Raw genomic sequence first — 18,577 nt, forward strand, 5'->3', positions numbered from 1 at the left:
AAACTGAGTTGTCGGCAACCAGCCTGCATCAGGGGTTAGAACTGGATGAGCTTTGAGGGCTCTTCCAGCCCCACCATTCTATTGCTCTACGATCTTTGGGTTCCCTTCCAGCCCCACCATTCTATTGCTCTACGATCTTTGGGTTCCCTTCCAACCCAACCTTTCTATGGTTCTGTGACCTTTGAGGTCCCTTCCAACCCCAACACTGTGCTATGGTTCTATGAACTTTGTGATATAAAAATTGCTGCAGAGCTATAGTTTTGTGAGATCAGAAAATGGGTTTCCATATCACTGTGGGTGGATGGGAACACATCGGTGGGACGAGCAGTCTTAAGACCATAGAGTCACAGAATCGTTAAGATTGGAAAAGACCACTAAGATCCCCAAATCCGACCCCAACCCATTCTCACCATGCCCAGTGACCATGTCCTCAGGTGCCACATCTACTCCAGTCTTCTTTCCAGAGAGCAGGTCCAGCTCTGAGTAAAGGTGTGTACACGTGCACAACCTTACACGGGAATAAGTAGGCAAGAGAGTGGCAGGAACTGGAGGTTAAACACAACTCTCACCCAGCATTTATCCAAGCAAGAAAATTTCTGATTGCCTGTTCCCTCGGAGGGCAGAATATGGGTATAACCCCCAATGCAGGTAAGTAGTCACAGTGATTTCACAAGGACTCAGATTCCTCCCATTGTGTGAATATGAGCTAAAAAAGGGCAAGAGCGCTTAGTTTGATGGAGAACTGCTCCCCTTTGGCTGATCTTGCCAGGCTGCAGAGTTCATTTTTCCACTGACACATCCCTGATAAAGAGCATGTGGCACGGGGAGCCAAGTGATTGTGTTGTCATGGCAAAGCTGAGCGAAAGAAGAGCAAGATTTAACATCGAGGATGCTCGGAGGCTGGGAGGAAAATGGCCCACAGCCATAAGTCATGCAGCATAGCTGAGATGGGCTTGCATTTTTTGCCAAGTGCGGGCTGGTTGGTGACTGACATGAAATGGGCACTGAGTTCGGTCCAAGTCTTGGTGGGCACATTTCCACGTCGCAGGAACCAGCAGTACCAGTGACACTACTGCTGACAGCCTCCGCAGAGAGATGAGTTTGTCAGATTGGCCCTGAGGTGACAAAAAATAACAGTCTGGAGAATTTCACGTCAAGAGACCTTCCTTCTATTGAGGCAGAAAGAAGAGCGGGTGACCCTGAAAAGCACATGACTGTGACAAGGTGTTTAATGTGCCCCGGAGCGGTCAGTTCCATAGCATTGCCTGCAGGGGATGGGGGGCTGAGATGGCTGCAAAGCAAGGGAGCACCGCAGGGAGCACGAGGATGCACTGCACACCTCTTTCTGTGCAGCCACTGCGGGCTGTGATGCAGCACTGCCCTGTGAGCACAAAAGGAGTTCTGCCTCCACCCACCACTGCCCATCCATCACCTTCTCACAAGCCTGGAAGCAAAAAGAAGAAGAAGAAAGAAAAGGAATCACTGGAAAATAAAGGAGCACTGCAGCCAGCAAGCTGTCCTCTGTATTCCACAATTCTATAAATTCCGCTCTTGCCTTCCTCTTTAATCACCAGGCATATAAAACACGCTTGCAGCAGAATCATGTTCTCCCCATTAAAGTTTCAGGGGAGAAATACCGGTCCCATCTGCCTGTGTAGCAAAGCAGGGCAGAGCACGGCCGTTTTCCTTTTCTCCTCCCATTCTGCTTTATGGCAGGAGTTGTCTCTTTTAGGGCTGGCCATTCACAGCAGTTTCTCATTGCAGGCTCCTCATAATTATACGTGCCCAGGGGATCCGCACCATCCGTGCGCCTTTTGGATGGGCAGGAGAGCAAAGCATCCTTCCCATCTCCTAAGTGACCCCCGGGGTCTCCTCTGTGCTCTCCTAAGGCTGTCACAGGCAAATGGCTCGGATGGTTCCTGATAGCTGCGCCCTCGGAACTCCCTCCTTGTGCAGAAGGACACGGCCCTATTTTTGCCACGGAGCCTCATTCTTATGCTGCGGCACTCAAAATACTGAGGACTGAAGCTGGCTGCAGATTTATGCTCCTGCTCTGCTGCTGTTAAGGTTGCTCAGCTCTGTGCGTAAATCTGAGCGTGCCGCGCTTGGGGCAGTGTGCGTTTCTGAGAAGCAGCAGAAGGGATGGGCTGCCCATCACTGCCCATCACTGCAAGGCACTGCCAGTCACTGCACATCTCTGCCAATCCCTGCACATCTCTGCAAGTCACTGCCAATAACTGCCAGCCAATGCCAAACTCAGGCTGTTTTGTTTTTTCGCTGGGTGAGCGCGGCCACAGAGGGACGTGTGTTCTCCTTCCTGATGGCTTAGCCATAAAAGCAGCTCTTTTTTGTTTATTTTTGGGGCAAGAAGATGTTTGGTTTGACATTGGTTCAGGTTTTATTTTTAAAGCGTCATATGAGAAATGCAGCAAGAGGAAACCACACTCTGTTCCTTAAAATAAGTGGAAGGAAAGACAGTGCTGTGAAAATATTCTCTGATGCACGCAATTGGTGTGCATGCCACAGAAGATGTTGCAGTGGATCGTATGTTTTCCTATGCAGCATGCTTCCATAAGGCTTGGTGGGGTGCTGGGGCTTACAAAGTGCTGTAGCTTGCAACATGCAGCAGCTCCATGGTGATGCCCTCTGCAAGGGGGAGATCACCCCTCTGCTCCCCAGGAATGCCAGCAATGCTCCCAACGCCTGGCACTGGCCTCAGGGCGGGCTTTGCAAACAGAGGCAGTGGTCAGGACTTGCTGTGAGTGCAACTGCAAACATTGCTGAAGTGCCAGCTTGGGTGAGGAAAGCCCCGGCTCCTGTTTGATGCCGGTGTGCTGCTTTGAAGTGCAGTGCTGGTGAGGTGCTGGGTCCCTCCCTGCCCATGAGACTAATGGAGATAGGTGCATACACATAGAAATGCAAGGTTAAAAAAAAAAACAAAACCAATAAAACACAACATGAAATGTAAGGTATTTGGGAACATCTTGATGAGTTTCGTGGGGCAAATGGGGAGAATAAATCGATGTGCTAATGGGGGGCATTCATGGAACAATGTAATGTGTATTAGGCAGAGATGAGAGGATGGATGATTGGATGAAGAAGTAGACTTCCAGGTGTCTTGTTTTACTGTGGCCTTTTAACTCTCTTATAGAGAACAATACATCTAAGTGGAGACTCACATATCTGAGCAGTGAAATGCAAAACACAGGTGGAGAAATGATAGGGAAACACAGAACCATAGAATGGTTGGATTGGAAGGGACCTTGGAGATCACAGAATCATAGAATGGTTGGGTTGGAAAGGACCTTGAAGATCACAGGGCCATAGAATGGTTGGGTTGGAAAGGACCTTGAAGATCACAGGGCCTCAGAATGGTTGGGTTGAAAGGGGCCCCAAAGCCCCCCTTCAGCCCCATCCCTGTTACAGGCTGGGTGCTCCTCACCTGCTCAGGCTGCCCAGGCCCCATCTGTGGCCTTGGACACCTCCCAGGATGGTGCTGTGCCCCCAACCCAGCTCTTGTGCTCTCCCTATAAGCCAGGAATTGTCAGTAAATCCCATGCCAACGTCTTCATGCTGCAGCTTGCACACCTGGACCTGCTTACTTGTGATCTGGCTGCAAAACTATCCTGCATTTTTATGCAGGAAACTATCCTGGAATTCATCTTTACAGTGCTGCAGACCCAGAGTAGCATCACTGAAAATCCCTGGATTCGGTGCATGGTTACACCAGTTGAAGTAAGAACATGTTTACCCCAGTAAAGCCCAACCAAAGCATAAAATTCATCTGTTGAGGCCCAGCAGCCAAGTGCTGGCTGCAGGCAGTGCCCTTTAATCCAAGGTCTCCTCTGGACTTCTCCTTTGAGTCCAGGCACGTGAGCATCTGCAGTGTCCCTGGGAAATGTTTCCTTGTAAAGCCTTTGTGAACTCGTGCATGCGTTGATGCCACAGTTACCACGCGTGTAATTTAGGCTGACATCGTAATGACAGCATGGCGAGTTCAAAATGGAGCAGTAAATATAGTTGTTAGGGGGAAAAAAACAAAAAGATCCCTGCCCATCGTCCCGAATGCCTCCTCACGTCATGGGAGGGTGCAGATGGAGTCCAAACACCATCAGCAATTCTGGGTCCCAGCTGGAAGCTGCCCGGAGTCCAGGGCAGCCAAAGCAAACAGGCAAGAGCAGCTCTCTTTGTGGGGCAGAGCTCTCTTTGCAGATCAGAGCTTTTTCTCCTGATCTCCCTTCTTTTTGGGGGAGAGCATCCTGTACCCCCCCATCTCCTGGAACCAGCTGAACAATTAACCCTATTGACTGCCTGCTGTTTCTCCACATGCTCAAGCTGTCTAACAGATCTTTTCTTCTGCTTTTTTTTCCAGGTTAAACCCTGTGTTTCCCACTGGCTGTGGCTGCATTCACCATTCTGGGCCTTGCTGACACGCACACATCTGCAGGACCGGGACAATTAATTCAGCTGCTTTTCAGCTTTCCAGCAGGTTGGTACCAGGAAACCAGGGGCTCTGCTTGCAGGAGGAGCTGAGACACAAATAAGGTCTGAATGTGACCCCTGATCTGTAGTTAAATTGCTCCATACCTTGAGAGGTGGATCATACTGTCCCCTGCAGACAGGAAGCTGTCTTTGGATATGCAGTGCCTGGCCACACGGTGAGGTTATGCTCGTCTGTTACCTCTGGTCTTCAGAGAGCTCATTAGCTGCTGGGTTCACAGAGCAGAAGACTGGATGAAAGCACTGTCTCCTTCCCCATCTGTCCTTGCGGCAGATTCATGTTTGCTTTGCAAACGTTCAGCTCTGGGGTTGGGGATCTGTGTGCCTCAGAGATTCACGTGGGCAGGAAGAGTGATGTAGAGAAGTGTAGCTCTGCAGGAAAATGGTCATAGAATCACAAAATGGTTGGGTTGGAAGGGACCTTGAAGATCACAGAGCCGTAGAATGGTTTGGTTAGAAGCCACCTTGAAGATCACAAAGCCATAGCATGGTTTGGCTAGAAGCGACCCTGAAGATCACAGAATCATAGAACAGTTGGGTTGGAAGGGACCTTGAAGATCACAGAACCATGGAATGGTTGGGTTGGAAGGGATTGATTGAGCGTGACTGGGAGGACACTCATATGGGTAGAAACGGGGTGGATTTCATCCCGAAGTTGTTCTCTCCTTTTTGCTTTGGGGTTTGCCATCAGCTCTGTAGGCGTTCTCTTTTGGGAAGGTGACAGTATGACATGGTAGGCTGAGAAATAGCCACAAGGGTAGGACCACATCAACAAGACCATCATGCTTAAGAATTAAGTTAGAGGTGGTGCTGTAGCCGTCAAACTGTCCCAAATTATCCCGGGTTAAATTACTGTGGGAAGGCACTGGCATCTTTTAGGGGGTCTGCTGTGTGGGGCTGGGTGCTTCACCACACAATGCTATGAAATTTTTGCCCCACGGTGGGGTTGGCCATGGGAGCATAGGCTGAAGCCAGGACCCTATTTGAGGTTATGGCTTTAAATTGTACCAGGGAGGTTCAAGTTGGATATTAGGAGCAATTTCTTCTCCAGAGTGATCAGGCGCTGGCACAGTCTGCACAGGGAGATAGATGGTGGATTCCCCATCCCTGGAGGTGTTCCAGAACTGTGGAGATGTGGCACCGAAGGATGTGGGCATGGTGGGGTGGAGTTGGGCTTTGGGAACCCTGGGGTCCTTCTCCAACCTTCACGATTCTGTGATTCCGTGATTCTGTGATTCTGTGATTCTGCTCCTGATGCAGAGAACTGAGCAGAGTTCCTGCAGGCTGCATTGCTGCTCTGCAGAGGCACCTTGCAGGAACAAATCTGTGCAAAGCCACTTCTGCTCTCCGCTGCGTGTCCCTGTGGGAGCTGCTCTGCACTGGCCGTACCGGGAACATCAGTACGCTTAGAGCTAAGGGCTTCGACAGCAATTAGAAGTGAAGCAGGAAAAATCATGTTTTCGGAGGAAAATCCCCCCCCCTTCCCCCGCGTGAGGTGAAGCCGTCAATCTCCATGCTGGAGCCTGCCCATACCTGCTGCCAGCCGGCCCCATCCCGCTCCAGCGCCGCTGCGGCTCCGCTCCTCGCTGCGTTCCTGCGCCCCACACCCAGCACCAAAATAGCGATTCCCATCCCCACCCCCCCGTGACTCAGGCGGGCAGCAGCACCACGCACATCTGCTTCTCATTCCGTGTGCTCCGACCCTTTTATTTATACTCCCCGAGCCCTTCCTTTGGCATTTCTCTCTCGGGATGGGGAAGAAAACAGGGAGCGGCTCCCAAGGCTTCCCTCTCCTTTCCCCAGCTTGTTTGGGACCCCCGGCTGGACCCTCCCAGCTCTATGGGTGTATTTATTGCAGTAAGGCTGTGCCCGGCGCCTTGCCCAGTCCATTGCAATCTGTCCACCCGGAAGGCCAGCAGCCAAACCAGTTTTCCATGGTTGAGTCTGGCACATTTTCCATCGTGTTTTTTGTCAGGAAGCAAACCCACCCAATGCGTGCGCCGCTCAATGGGAGCCTTTTTTTTTTTGGTGTGTGTGTGTGTGTGGAGTATTTTTTTTTTCGTTGTTGTTGTTGTAATTCCTTTTCCTCTTTCTGGCTGTGGCGAGGAATGGAGGAGCTGCCCCAGGGTGAGCCCAGGAGAGCTCAGAATGGGAGGAAATGTGGTTTTTTTTTTTCTTTTTTTGAGGCCATACACACTGGAGATGGCATCAAGGTGGGGATGGAGGAGAGCAGCCAAAAACACATGGGCTAAAATGCCACCATCACCATCACTCACTCCATGAGACCCCAACTGGGCACTGTAGAGGTGCTGAAGATCCTGGTTGAATGACTCAGGGTTCATCCTGGTGGGACACGTGAGGATTTTCCTCCTGTTCTCTCTTTTGTTTTCTCTCCTTTGGGATTATAATTATTATTATTTTTGCATGGGATGAGTGAGTTCCCATTTGAGTGGAGTGGTTGCACGGGATGAATGGAAAGTCGGCTGCACTATGCTTGATGTGCTTTGCTCCCCTCAGAGGATTTATGTGCACGCAGACCTGTAGGTGCGCGTGTGTACGTGTATATCTACACCCTGCTGGCAGAGGAAGTGGAGATGTGCAGACACCTGGATCGTGTGCTGTTTTGGTGATGCCATGCTCAGAAGTGTTCTGAACACCCAGGTGTGTCCAGGAGAGCACCAGGGCTCGAGTAGAGCCCTGTAGAAAGGATCCTTGCTGGGCTTGAGCACCTCCAGCAATGCAGCATGTCCCAAAAACCAGCAGAGGGGAGCAAAAGGGATGCAGGGCACTCTAGCCTCCAACCAGCCCCAGCCTCATTACCCAGGAAGCTGTTTCATTAAAAAGAAGAAATGTTTGACAACGAAGGCAGCAAGGACTGGAATCAGTTGCCCAAAGGAGTTGTGGATGCCCCATCCTTGGAAGTTCAAAGTTGGTTGGATGGGTTTTTGGGCAACTTGATCTGGCGAGAGGAGTTCCTGCCTGTGGTAGGGTTTGGAATTAGATGGGCTTTAAGGTCCCTTCCAACCCAAACCATGCTGTGATCCTATGATGGGGGTCATGAGTTGGATCAGAATGACTTTAAGGTCTCTTCCAACAGAAATCATGCATCCATGTTGGATGCAACCACCCCACGCTCGCTCCCATAGCTTTTCCCACACCGTGGTTAATTCGTTCACCCCAGCCCTGTGAGTTGGTGCAGCCCTCAAAGCACCAACCAGAGCAGGGCTGTGCCTTCCGTACAGCTCCAGTAATTATGTTTATTTGCCTGCTCAGGCTCGTTTATCACTGGGATCCCCGTTTGCCAAAACCTGCTCAGCACAAGAGATGGCTCCGTAATATGGCATTCGGTTTTAATCCAGCTGCTGCCCACAGCGACCCACAGCTCCTGGTTTTGGAGATTTATATGAACTCTAAAACTGGAAAGCGTGCTGGGTAATTTCAAGAAGCCAGAAAGAAAAAACGCAGTCCTTCAATTATAGGAAGCAGTGAGCTCAGCTCTGTTCTTGCCAGAGCTCCTGTTTGCTTTTATCTGGGACCCCAAAAATGTTTTCAGCATCCACGTTGCATTGGTCCCACCGTGTGTGGGGCTGCTGGGTGCAACCTGAGATCCACTGAGTATTCAAACCCCAAGCTTTGTCCTGGAGCCCAGGAGCTGGATGTGAAGTGGTGCTCAGGTTGGGGTGGGACCTTGGTGCCAGTGTGGGGATGCTGGGGCTTTCAGGCCGGTTTGAGGATGGTGCTAGCAGAAATAACCAGAAATCTCACTGTCTGACTTATGTCCCCCATGTGTCTGGGGCTGTTGCAGCTGATGGCAACCAGATCCTACAGAAGGTCATCAAGTCTGACTCTTATTTTCTGTATGGGTTCTGGAAATGGGAAAGAATGGCTGTTACTAAAACAGAGAAGTGCTAAATTACGACGCCGCCAGGACTGATGGGCTGGAAGGGGTTCTCCAATCCCTTTTACTTTGGATTCCCTGATGGGACTTCACGTGAATTTTGCTTTTGGATGAATCATGAAATCACTGAGGTTGGAGAAGATCCCAAGATACTAAGTAGTGTGTGTAGGGTCCCTGCAGGCTCAGCGTGCCAAGGAGATGGCAGCTGTTAATAAGGGTAAATCCTGGTGTGCCTGAGGATTTCATTCCAAGTGTTGATACTTGGAAAATCCGATTAGTATTGGAGAGCTACCATGCTAGAGTCCACCCATGTGATCTCAATCCCTGAAGCGTTATTTCTGCCTCCAAACCCCGTCCCCCTTCCCAGCAGCAGCCCACAGTGCCCCCTCCCCTCCTCGCTCTGAGCATCCTCCTCGTCAGCATGACCCTGTTTGCATCCTTCCTCACACAAAAGCATCACCTTGGAAACCTCTGCCCTTGTCTACCTTGCCTAGATCTAAGCAAAAGCACCTTTCTTTTTCTTTTTTTTTTTTTTGGAAAGGGGGGAGGGAGTGCTTAGTTTGGGGTGGAGAATCCTATTATGAGCCATTTTCCTGGCTCAGCCTCGCTGTCCCAGGGCAGGATTTGTCCCAGAGGCAACGCCGCTCCCTGTCAGCTGGCAATATTTCCGTTCAACTGCTCCCCTCCCACCGCACCCCTGGGCCTGCCGTCCATCATCCCCATGAGAAATCCAATGATTCCCCTGCAGGGAGGCAGCAGTGGGTGCTCAGCACCGGGGCAGAGCGATGGAGGTGAAGCCCCACCTTCCAGCCGCAGGGAGAAGCGCTGGGTGCGAAGGCGGGTGGTTAATCACACCTTGTGCCAGAGACAAGATGTTCAGCGGGGAGGCGTGCTTAGGGAAATATCTGCCTTCTTGGTTTTTACATCCTCCAGCCCTTCAACGTGATCCCAGCACTCACTCTGAGCCTCTGAGGATGGGGCGAGTGGGTCTGTGCTGGGAGAGTTGTCCACCGCCATCCCCCCATTCCCTGCTGGTGGATAAGTGATGGGAAGGGGAGAAAGAACCTTTCCAAGGCAGCAGTAGCGTGGGAGCATCCCTGTTGATGCAGAACATCCCCAGTCTGGAGCTGTGCAAATCAGCCATACCTGACAGAAAGGAGCTGTTCTGTTTTGACAGATGAGGGTAATCTCACATGCACATCTTAATTGCTTCATTAAGAAGGTGCAAATAAACCCCGGGGCAAAAAGGGCTGTACGTGTGGGGCTGGTGGATGGAGGAGGGAGAGCAGCCAGCCCACCCTGGCTGCAGGGATTGGGAAAGAGCAGCGGGAAGGAAAAGAAGCAGCAGAGCCAAAGTGTCAGTCCCTTGAGTGCTGAGCACCACAGACACAGGAGTTGGCATGGAAAAGGAATGGGGATAAGCAGAGCAGCTTGGATCCTGCTGGCTGCCTCACCTGCAGCTGGATGGGGTGGCTGGCACACTCAGCACACTAAGTGTGGTCCATATCCTTTTGGGATGCTGTGCTGGATGGTTCTGAGGTGACCAGGATGCTCAGTGCCCTGAATGTGGGTCCAAAACCTACTGGGATGTTTTGCTGGATGTTTGGATTATTCAGATACAGAGCTTCTGCCTGCAGGGACTGAGCATTGAGGATGCTGTGCTCCATGAGAAAGGTGATGGTTACGTTTCGGAGGAGTTTGAGCAGTCCTGTTGCTGTGCATCACAGGTGGCTGTTCTTTTAGATTGGGGCATTTCTTTCAAATGTGGGCATTATTTTCCAAGTAGCTCCATGTGCCTGCTCCTACACGATGGAAGTGTGACCAACGTAGAATCACAAGGTTGGAAAAGACCTCTGAGATCCCCAAGCTCAACCCCAGCCCACCTCCACCATGCCCACTGACCAAGTGCCACATCTCCAAGGTTCTGCAACACTTCCAGGGACAGGAACTCTAACACCTCCCTGTTTATCTTGTGCCAGTGCCTGACCACTCTTTGGAGAAAAACTCCAACCTGACAGTAGCATCTTGCAGGACCCTTACATGAGAAAATGGGCTTTTTTTCTTTTTTCATGTGGAAGAAGTGAAGGAGTTAGAAGCATTCCCATAAATGCAGCATTCAAGATGTCATCCTCAGCCTGGATGTCATCCTCAGAACATGACTACGTTAGGTGCCCTTCACCTTTTCTCCTTCCTAAGTTTATCTTATGAGTGGGATTTTCTTTGTAACTCCATGAGGTTGGTTCAGGATTCGTATGGGGGAGTCACATGTGTCCTCAGACACTGGGGCTGTGGATGCTGGTTTTGTGCCTGGGATTTCTAAGGACCCCACCCTGTGCTTGGGAGGAGGCAGAGGAGGAAGCTGGAGGAAGGCTCTGCTCCCACCCAGCCCAGTTGTCCTTCCCCAGGCGTGGGAACCACAAGGACACTTCTCAGCCTGAGTGCCCAAGGGGAAAATTGCCCTCTCTGCAAATGTATGTAAACAAATTGCCAGGGTTGCTTGTCTTGCTTCCTACCCACCCCCAAACTATCCAGATGAGATAAAATCACCTTCAATTTTCTGGCGTCCTGTGAAGTTATTGGCTTTCCTGAGTGCTTCGCTTAACAGAACCACATCACGAGAGGACCAGGAGGGGAAAACAATGGAAAATGAGCCCATTTACACCAGCGTGAGCTGTGCGTTTTTTCAGAAGCACAGCATTGCAGAATCATGAAGGTTGGAAATAACCTCTAAGATCACTAAGTTGAACCTCAGCCCATCCCCACTGTGCCCACTGACCATGTGTAGGCACAACGGCTGCCCTTTCCAATTCCTGTTAACACAGGGAGTCATAGCAGTGTTCCCCCATCTTCCAGTTCCAGTTTGCTTGCTCTCTTGCTGATGATGCCTGAATTGGAGAGGATGGACCCAAACGTCTGGGGAGAAGCAAGGATACCTCTGCAAACAATTGTCAGGGTGGCCTGATGTCTTGTTTTTGGTATCTTCTGCACTCAGAGCATGATCTGGCGATGTACAATTAACATAGACTGACATGAAGATGCATTTCTTCGTGTGACAACCTATTCATGCTAATTCTTCTTCCAAACAAAAATGAAAATGACCAAGAACTGCAACAGACATTTAATTTCTCGTACTGTTTTCATCATGGTATCCTTAAGGTTGGAGAAGATCTCTAAGGTCCCCAAGCCCAGCCATAGCCCATCCCCACCGTGCTCGCTGACCGTGTCTCATTTTAGGATATCCTAAGAAGGAAGGTGTCTCCTCCTTCCTGGCTCAGGGGCTGTTTATGATCATGCACTCACCTTGGAGAACACATCAGATTTGCTTTCGTTTATGGGCAGTTAAAAAAGAGATTTTCTACGGAGCTGGCGTAGCTGGTTAACACAGTGAATCCCAGCATGCTGTAATGAATCGATTCGTTTCAGACAACAGCCATAATTAGCATGGAGCTGATGCTCAGGCTGGGGGATGCAAAGCTGCATCTTCAAGTCCTTGGCCTCAACCTCCAGACCTGTGGGACCTGGTCCTGTGCCAATGAGTCCAAGGACGGGACTGGAGCAATCACAGCTCCGGGGTGAAGTCAGTCCCCAGAGCATTGTGTGGATGGGAGGGCACTCCCTGCACAGTCCCGTTTTGGAGGTGTAGGTGCCAACACTCAGCAGTGTGAAGCAATGCAGCATCACCCTTTCCCCACACAGCAGATCCAGTGTGTGCCTGGAAAGATGTTGGCTGTGGGAGGATGTGGAGGAAGCACGATGGGGAGGGACTTGTTGCACAAAGTTCCTGGGGGAAGGGTGTGCAAGAGGAACATGCGGTGGTTATGAAAGGTGGAGAGGGTGGGGACCGAGGAGGAAGGAGACAGAGGAAGTAAGGGAGAGGGAAGCAGAATTAAATCCCAGAGGATGTGGAAGGGTTTAAAGGTGATGCAGAGACAAAAGTGGAAGCAGGAGGCGTGAGTGGGGCAGTGGGGAGGAGGACACTATGGGGAGGGAGTGTCGTTTGGGTGTTACCGATTGGAAAACCCCAGTTCATGTCCTGCTGTCTGTGTTCTGTCCCATCCTAGGGCACTAAATGAGAATATGGCCAATGGCATTGAAGATCTTATTGGGATCCCCTTCCCAAACCACAGCAGCGAGGTCCTATGTGGCCTAAATGAACAGCGACACGATGGTCTCCTCTGCGATGTCATCCTCATCGTCCAGGACCAGGAGTACCGGACCCATCGCTCTGTCCTTGCTGCCTGCAGCAAGTACTTCAAAAAACTCTTCACTACCGGCACTTTAACTGACCAGCCCTATGTTTACGAGATTGACTTTGTCAAGCCTGAAGCACTTTCTGCCATCCTCGAGTTTGCCTACACCTCAACCCTCACCATCACCACTTCCAACGTCAAGCACATCCTCAGCGCTGCCAAGATGCTGGAGATCCAGTGCATCATTAACGTCTGCCTGGAAATCATGGAGCCCAGCAGAGGGGAGGAGGAGGAAGACGACAAAGAGGACGAAGATGACGATGAAGACGAAGATGAAGATGAGGAGGAAGAGGAGGAGGAGGAGGAAGAAGAAGTGGAAGATTTTGTCAATCAGGAGAACCTGACTGATGGCCAAGAAGTAAGCTGTCACCAAAGTCCTTCCAAGTCTGATCTTACTGAAGAAGCGTTCACCGAAGCACCTAAAGACTTTCCGAATCACTACCAGGCCAACAACTCCTCTGGGCACTTGGGCGTGATACGAGACTTTTCCATCGAGTCCTTGCTGAGGGAAAACTTGTACCCCAAGGCAAACATCCCAGAAAAGAGGCCAGCCCTCTCTCCTTTTGCCCCTCCCTTCTTCCCCCATCTGTGGAATGGTGATTTTAGCAGCTTTCCCCAACTCGAAGAGCCACAGATAGACAATGGCCCCTTGGATCTGGTGATCAATAAGAGGAAGATCAAGGAAGAGGAGGAGAAGGAAGAGCTGCCTCCGCCTCCTTTCCCTAATGACTTCTTCAAGGACATGTTTACCAACACCCCAGCAGCTCCCTTAGGGCACATTAAGGCAGAGACCGACTACAGCGCTTATCTCAATTTCCTCAGCGCTACTCAGTTCGCAGGAGTTTTTCCTCCGTGGCCCCTGGAGGAAGAGAGGAAGATAAAGCCCAAGGCATCCCAGCAGTGTCCCATCTGCAACAAAGTCATCATGGGGGCTGGGAAGCTGCCCCGGCACATGAGGACCCACACAGGGGAGAAGCCGTATATGTGCAATATCTGTGAGGTCCGCTTTACCAGGTGTGCACCCGGCGTGCTAGGGGGAGAGGGGGGCTGGTTCCAGAGCTGTTTGTCCCTTTTGTCCCCAGAAACATAGCAGAGAGAGCAGGGCCTGGTCCCCGACCCTTTGAGAAAGAGGGAGGGACAAGAGGGAGAGAAAGAAAATGAACTCACCCATTTCGGTGAGCTGTAGATCATAGCTGCTCACAGGACAAAACTTGAGGAACCAGTGGGATATTTTCAATCTCGTTGTCATTTAGCACAACGGGAAAAGAGGGAGCTGGAAAAAAATGGCAGCTTGTGGCCAGAGAGCCAAGAGAGCTTCATCCCTACCACGCTGGGAGATGCGTTGAGTGGGAAGGACGCTGAGTGGAGGGAAGTCATTAGTTTGGGTTTGTGCATCATTTGGGTGTTGCTGTAGGCACCAATCAAATTGCACTTGTTTGATCATGACAGAGTCTGTGCTTTCTGAGGCTGGATCAGTCCTAAGATTACATTTTGATTTGCAAGGGTTGGATTCGTTGCCTCTGCCGTCGGCACCTCTGCATCAACCTACATGAAATTGGGTAGCTCACATTGGGTGAGACCGGCCCTAAAGCCAGGCTGCTCACAGAGAGGCACCACTGCACTTCTCTGCACTCAGCAGAGCTTCAGAAGTGAAAAACTGGAGCAGGCTCCAGTAGAGCTATGCCCATGTCATGCTGCATCTTGCTCTGAAAGCCTGGGCACATTTAACTGTGGAGCAGAGACAAACAGATTCCTGGACCTGCTCTTGCTGGGTATAATTAATATCTAATGAGTACAATCTTTACCATAATAATAATAAAGCTTTCTGACAGGGGGATGGTGCTTCAACTCCTGGCTGTGAGCCCCATTAGGCTGAGCCAGAGGACAATAATACTCACAGTGGGCAAAGCAGAGATGGTGACAATGGCTGGGTCCCTGGGGTGCTTCATGTTCAGCCTCTTCTCTTGACTCTGTGATAACATTTGAGCAGAATTTATGTAGATGATAAGCAAAACTATGTTTCCACACTCCCAAAAATCACAGAATCACAGAATTGTAGGGGCTGGAAGGGACCTCCAGAGATCATCGAGTCCAACCCCCCTGCCAAAGCAGGTTCCCTGGGAAACCTATTTCCCAGGGAAATAATAAGTTTCCATGCTCCTTTCCATCAACATGGCAGCCTCTGCGTTACGATGCATTGACACCATTCCCATAATGGGGATAATCTGGAGGCTATAGTGCACAGCTCCCCAAATCTGATAGGAATGACAGCTGTATCATTGGCTTTGGATCGGGAAACTGAGACACAGAGTGATGTCAGCACTGTGAAAATGTGTAGGAAGGCTCAGAGGACAGTTTGGGTATCCTGACCTGTGGTCCAAGCTGTGATAGAAGGGCTGGGTCAGTGACATGGAGGAGGAGTACTGTGGGTTGGTTTTCTGGATGAATCTCTCCTGTGCATCCTTTCTGCACTTGTGGAACTGTGCAGGAGCAGAATTATATAGATACAGAAAATGAGGTTTTTGGCTGGGGCTCCCCCAGACTCCCCACTGGATGCAATCACCATCACTTTGTGGGTCTTCACATTCAGGGTCTGCCTCTTCCACTCCCCTCTCGCAGGGCCATCTGCCCTCAGGATTTCACTTAATAGCTCGTTAATTGTTTCAGCAAAGACTGCTCAGGTTCTGGTTTGCTGTGGTGCACTGCTCGAGCCCTATAGAGAACACTGCAAAAAGTTCAGCTTTCCCACCAGGACAGCCCCAGAGGGCTCAAGGAGAAACTATTGCAGACAGAAAGGTTAATGTTATTTGCTCACATTATTCGTGCTGTGACAGCTTGCAGAGCCTTCATCGCTCTCCTAATGCAATTGCACTGAGGATGTTCACACAGAGAGGATGTGTTTCTCCCTCTGCTTTATCCAGCATCCTCCACTGCACCCCACAGCTGCTCCAAATGCAGCACCCAGCTGAGAAGAGCACCCACCGTGGTCACCCTGTATGCAGGATTTACAGCCTTGGCATGCCGTGTGTTTATTAGGAACAGCGATTCTGTGAGGTTAAACATGGCATACATGGGTTTAAATTCTATTATAGGTGAAGCTGGGAGCTCTGCTTTTCATTACCGTTTTCCAACACTTCCCATTATGTGACCTGGTGTCCATCTGCCTGCAGCTCCACTGAACGCTATCCATTTGGGCTGCAATTTTCTGTGCTGCTTTGTCTGCTTGTGAGAACTGATTTCCGCACTTTGGGAGACTGAGGGGAAATGCGGCTTCACTAAGATCTCAGAATAATGGCATCTTAGACAGTTTCTCATCTGGCTCTTGGGTTCTGGCCCAAGGAGGCGCTTCCTTCTGCCTTCCAAAGTGCTGCACGAGCTGCAAACCTTGGGAAAGCATTGGGGCTGCTCCTTACAGGTGGTGACCGAGTGGCTCTGTTGCCAGGGACACCTCTTTGCATCCTTCATGGAGTCCTGTATCTCTGCCTAGAGGCTTTCAGGCCCCTCTAGGTGAGACTTTGGTGCCTGCAGAACCCACGGAGCCCTGCCTAGGGTAGTCCCAGGTGTGATGTATGGGGCCATGGACTCAGCTTGCGCTTCCATTGCCCTCCTCCATCCATCCCCACCACCCAGGTGACCTCAGCAGCACCACTGAGGCAAGCAGAAGCAGATGTGCATCCCAGCAGATGAGCAGAGCTCCAAGACCATGGGTTCTATGTCCCCTAGGCACAGCTGGGTGAAAGACACAAGCATGGCTACAAGTACTGGGTCAGCTCTGTCCTGTGCATGGAGCAGCAACAGCTTGCATGTAGACGCCAGGACTGAATCGTCTCGCCAAACATAGCAGAATGGCAGGAATCAGTATGTAGGCAGCAGAATGTGGGTTCTGAGAGCTCAGCCTGCCAGCATCAATATATTTGGGCTTGTTTTTTCCTCTGCTGTCATCCTTATATCCTTTATGTACTGATGACATTACTCCCATCTACTCTCCCGATGTCTTGGAGGGATTGAACTGAAAGCTTTCCCAAAATCAATGGAATTCTCCCACATTTACTTCCCATGTAGAAACCCCTCTCATGTGTTGTGGCTCAGTTCACGTGCAGCCAGCTTCTCTTATTACAGCTGTGTCCCTCAGCTGTAAGTTTTGCAGTGTGCAGAAGGAAAAACCACAAAATAAAGAATAAGTAAATAAATAAATAGCTTCTGGGCTGCCAGCTTGGGAAAATATTCTGGTAGCTCTCCGTTGTTGCTTGCCACCCTAAAAATCAGGTGAGCTGTATAGATGGATGCTATGGGGATGGGTGCTGCACCATCCCCTGCGTCTAAACCTTTTGTGAGCAGGTGCCGTCGGTGCTGCCAGCCTCCAGCTGCAAACCCGGGCTGCGGAGACACCTAGCGGCCAGATGTGGTCATCTACGCGTGGAATTTATTCCGGATAGTTTCTGTGCGTGCGTTGAAGCATCTGCCAGGAAAAGTGTCGGATGCTTCATTCCCGGAGGCACCCAAGTTTGTTCCAGACGGGGCTGATGGAGCTGTGGGTGTTATGGTTCATTGCAGGGCAGTGGGATCGGGTGGCCTTTAAAGGTCCTTTCCAACACTGTGACCCTACAGTTCTGTGACTTTAACGATCATTCATGGGAAGGTTGGCTTGGAAAGGCCATTAAAGATTCCTTAGAGGCATAACACCAAAGAAATGCTTTGGGTTGAAGGGACCTTGTCGCTGTTCATTGCAAGGAGTCGGATGTGATGACCTTTAAGGGCCCCTTCCAACTCAAGCAATTCTATGCTTCCACAATTTTTTGCCATTTGTTCAGGGTGGGTTTGTGGGATTTTTCCCAACCTGAGCCATTTCGGGTTGGTCCACAGAACGCCGCAGTGCAGGAATGAAGCCGAATTCTCTTCTTTTGCAGGCAGGACAAGCTCAAAATCCACATGCGGAAGCACACGGGAGAGCGGCCCTACCTGTGCATCCACTGCAACGCCAAATTCGTCCACAACTACGACCTGAAGAACCACATGCGCATCCACACGGGCGTCCGGCCCTACCAGTGTGAGTTCTGCTACAAGAGCTTCACCCGCTCCGATCACCTCCACCGCCACGTCAAGCGGCAGAGCTGCCGGATGGCGCGGCCGCGCCGGGGCCGCAAGCCGGCAGCATGGCGGGCGGCCGGTTTGCTCTTCGGTCCCAGCGGCCCACCGGTGGAGAAGGCCTTCATGGTGCCGCCAGCTATGGAGGAAGTAGGCGGCCTTCCCATGTGCCTTCCCGGCCCCAGCCCCGAGCACTTTCTGAGCGGGACGAAGGCGGCCTTCAGCCTTCAGGAGCTGGAGGACACCCAGAGGAAGCTGCTGCGGCGAGCACAGCTGGACATGGAGCGGAACGCGGGCATCTTCGCCTTCGCCCTCGGCCACGGCGACAACCTGGCGGCCCAACCCTTCTTCCCGCTGGCCGACCCGTGGGGCACGGGGTTCAACGGCCTGGCGGGGCTGGGCCACGTGGCGCCCATCTCTGAGCCCACCAACTAGCCCGCGCTGGGGCCGCTGCCTTCCTCCCCGCCAGGCTCCGCCGTGCGCTCGGGGTTGGGTCACCCGATGTTGGTGGCCCCGTCCAAGGCTGCTGTTGTCCTCAACGCTCCCAAAATGTCACTTGCCTTAGCATGGGGCATGGCCATCCCAGGGACTCTCTGCCTGGGGGACACTGGGCACCCATGAGCTGTCCAGACTTGGGTTTGGTATGTTACATTCCTTGGCCGTTTGGGTCAAAAGGACTTTTGGGAGTTGGTTGGTTTTTTTGTTGTTGTTGTTATTGTTCATGTTGTTTTGTTTGTTTTTTTTTTTTAGTTAATTCCTAACTCTGGCAACAAAACTAGTTCTGAAGGGGATCCTGGTTGGTTAGTCCTAAACCATCCAAAAAAAAAAAAAAAAAAAAAGGGGG

The 18,577-nt window shown here is 51.1% G+C and overlaps 1 protein-coding gene across 2 annotated transcripts in view; it reads left to right on the forward strand.

The window, feature by feature from the left end:
- ZBTB7C (zinc finger and BTB domain containing 7C) overlaps positions 1–18,566 on the forward strand; it is a 65,808-nt gene extending 47,242 nt beyond the window's left edge. For both annotated transcript variants that reach the window (XM_042894701.1, XM_042894700.1), the window contains exons 2-4: positions 4,373–4,489; positions 12,460–13,662; positions 17,556–18,566. In XM_042894701.1, coding sequence (XP_042750635.1) covers positions 12,476–13,662; positions 17,556–18,168 — 1,800 coding nt within the window. In that variant the 5' untranslated portion in view covers positions 4,373–4,489; positions 12,460–12,475 and the 3' untranslated portion in view covers positions 18,169–18,566. The remainder of the gene's footprint in view (positions 1–4,372; positions 4,490–12,459; positions 13,663–17,555) is intronic.
- Positions 18,567–18,577: the final 11 nt, after the last annotated feature.

Source organism: Lagopus leucura, unplaced genomic scaffold, assembly GCF_019238085.1.
Source record: "Lagopus leucura isolate 7727_CA_CO unplaced genomic scaffold, USGS_WTPT01 27-11_obj-0_obj, whole genome shotgun sequence".
NCBI classification, from domain to species: domain Eukaryota; kingdom Metazoa; phylum Chordata; class Aves; order Galliformes; family Phasianidae; genus Lagopus; species Lagopus leucura.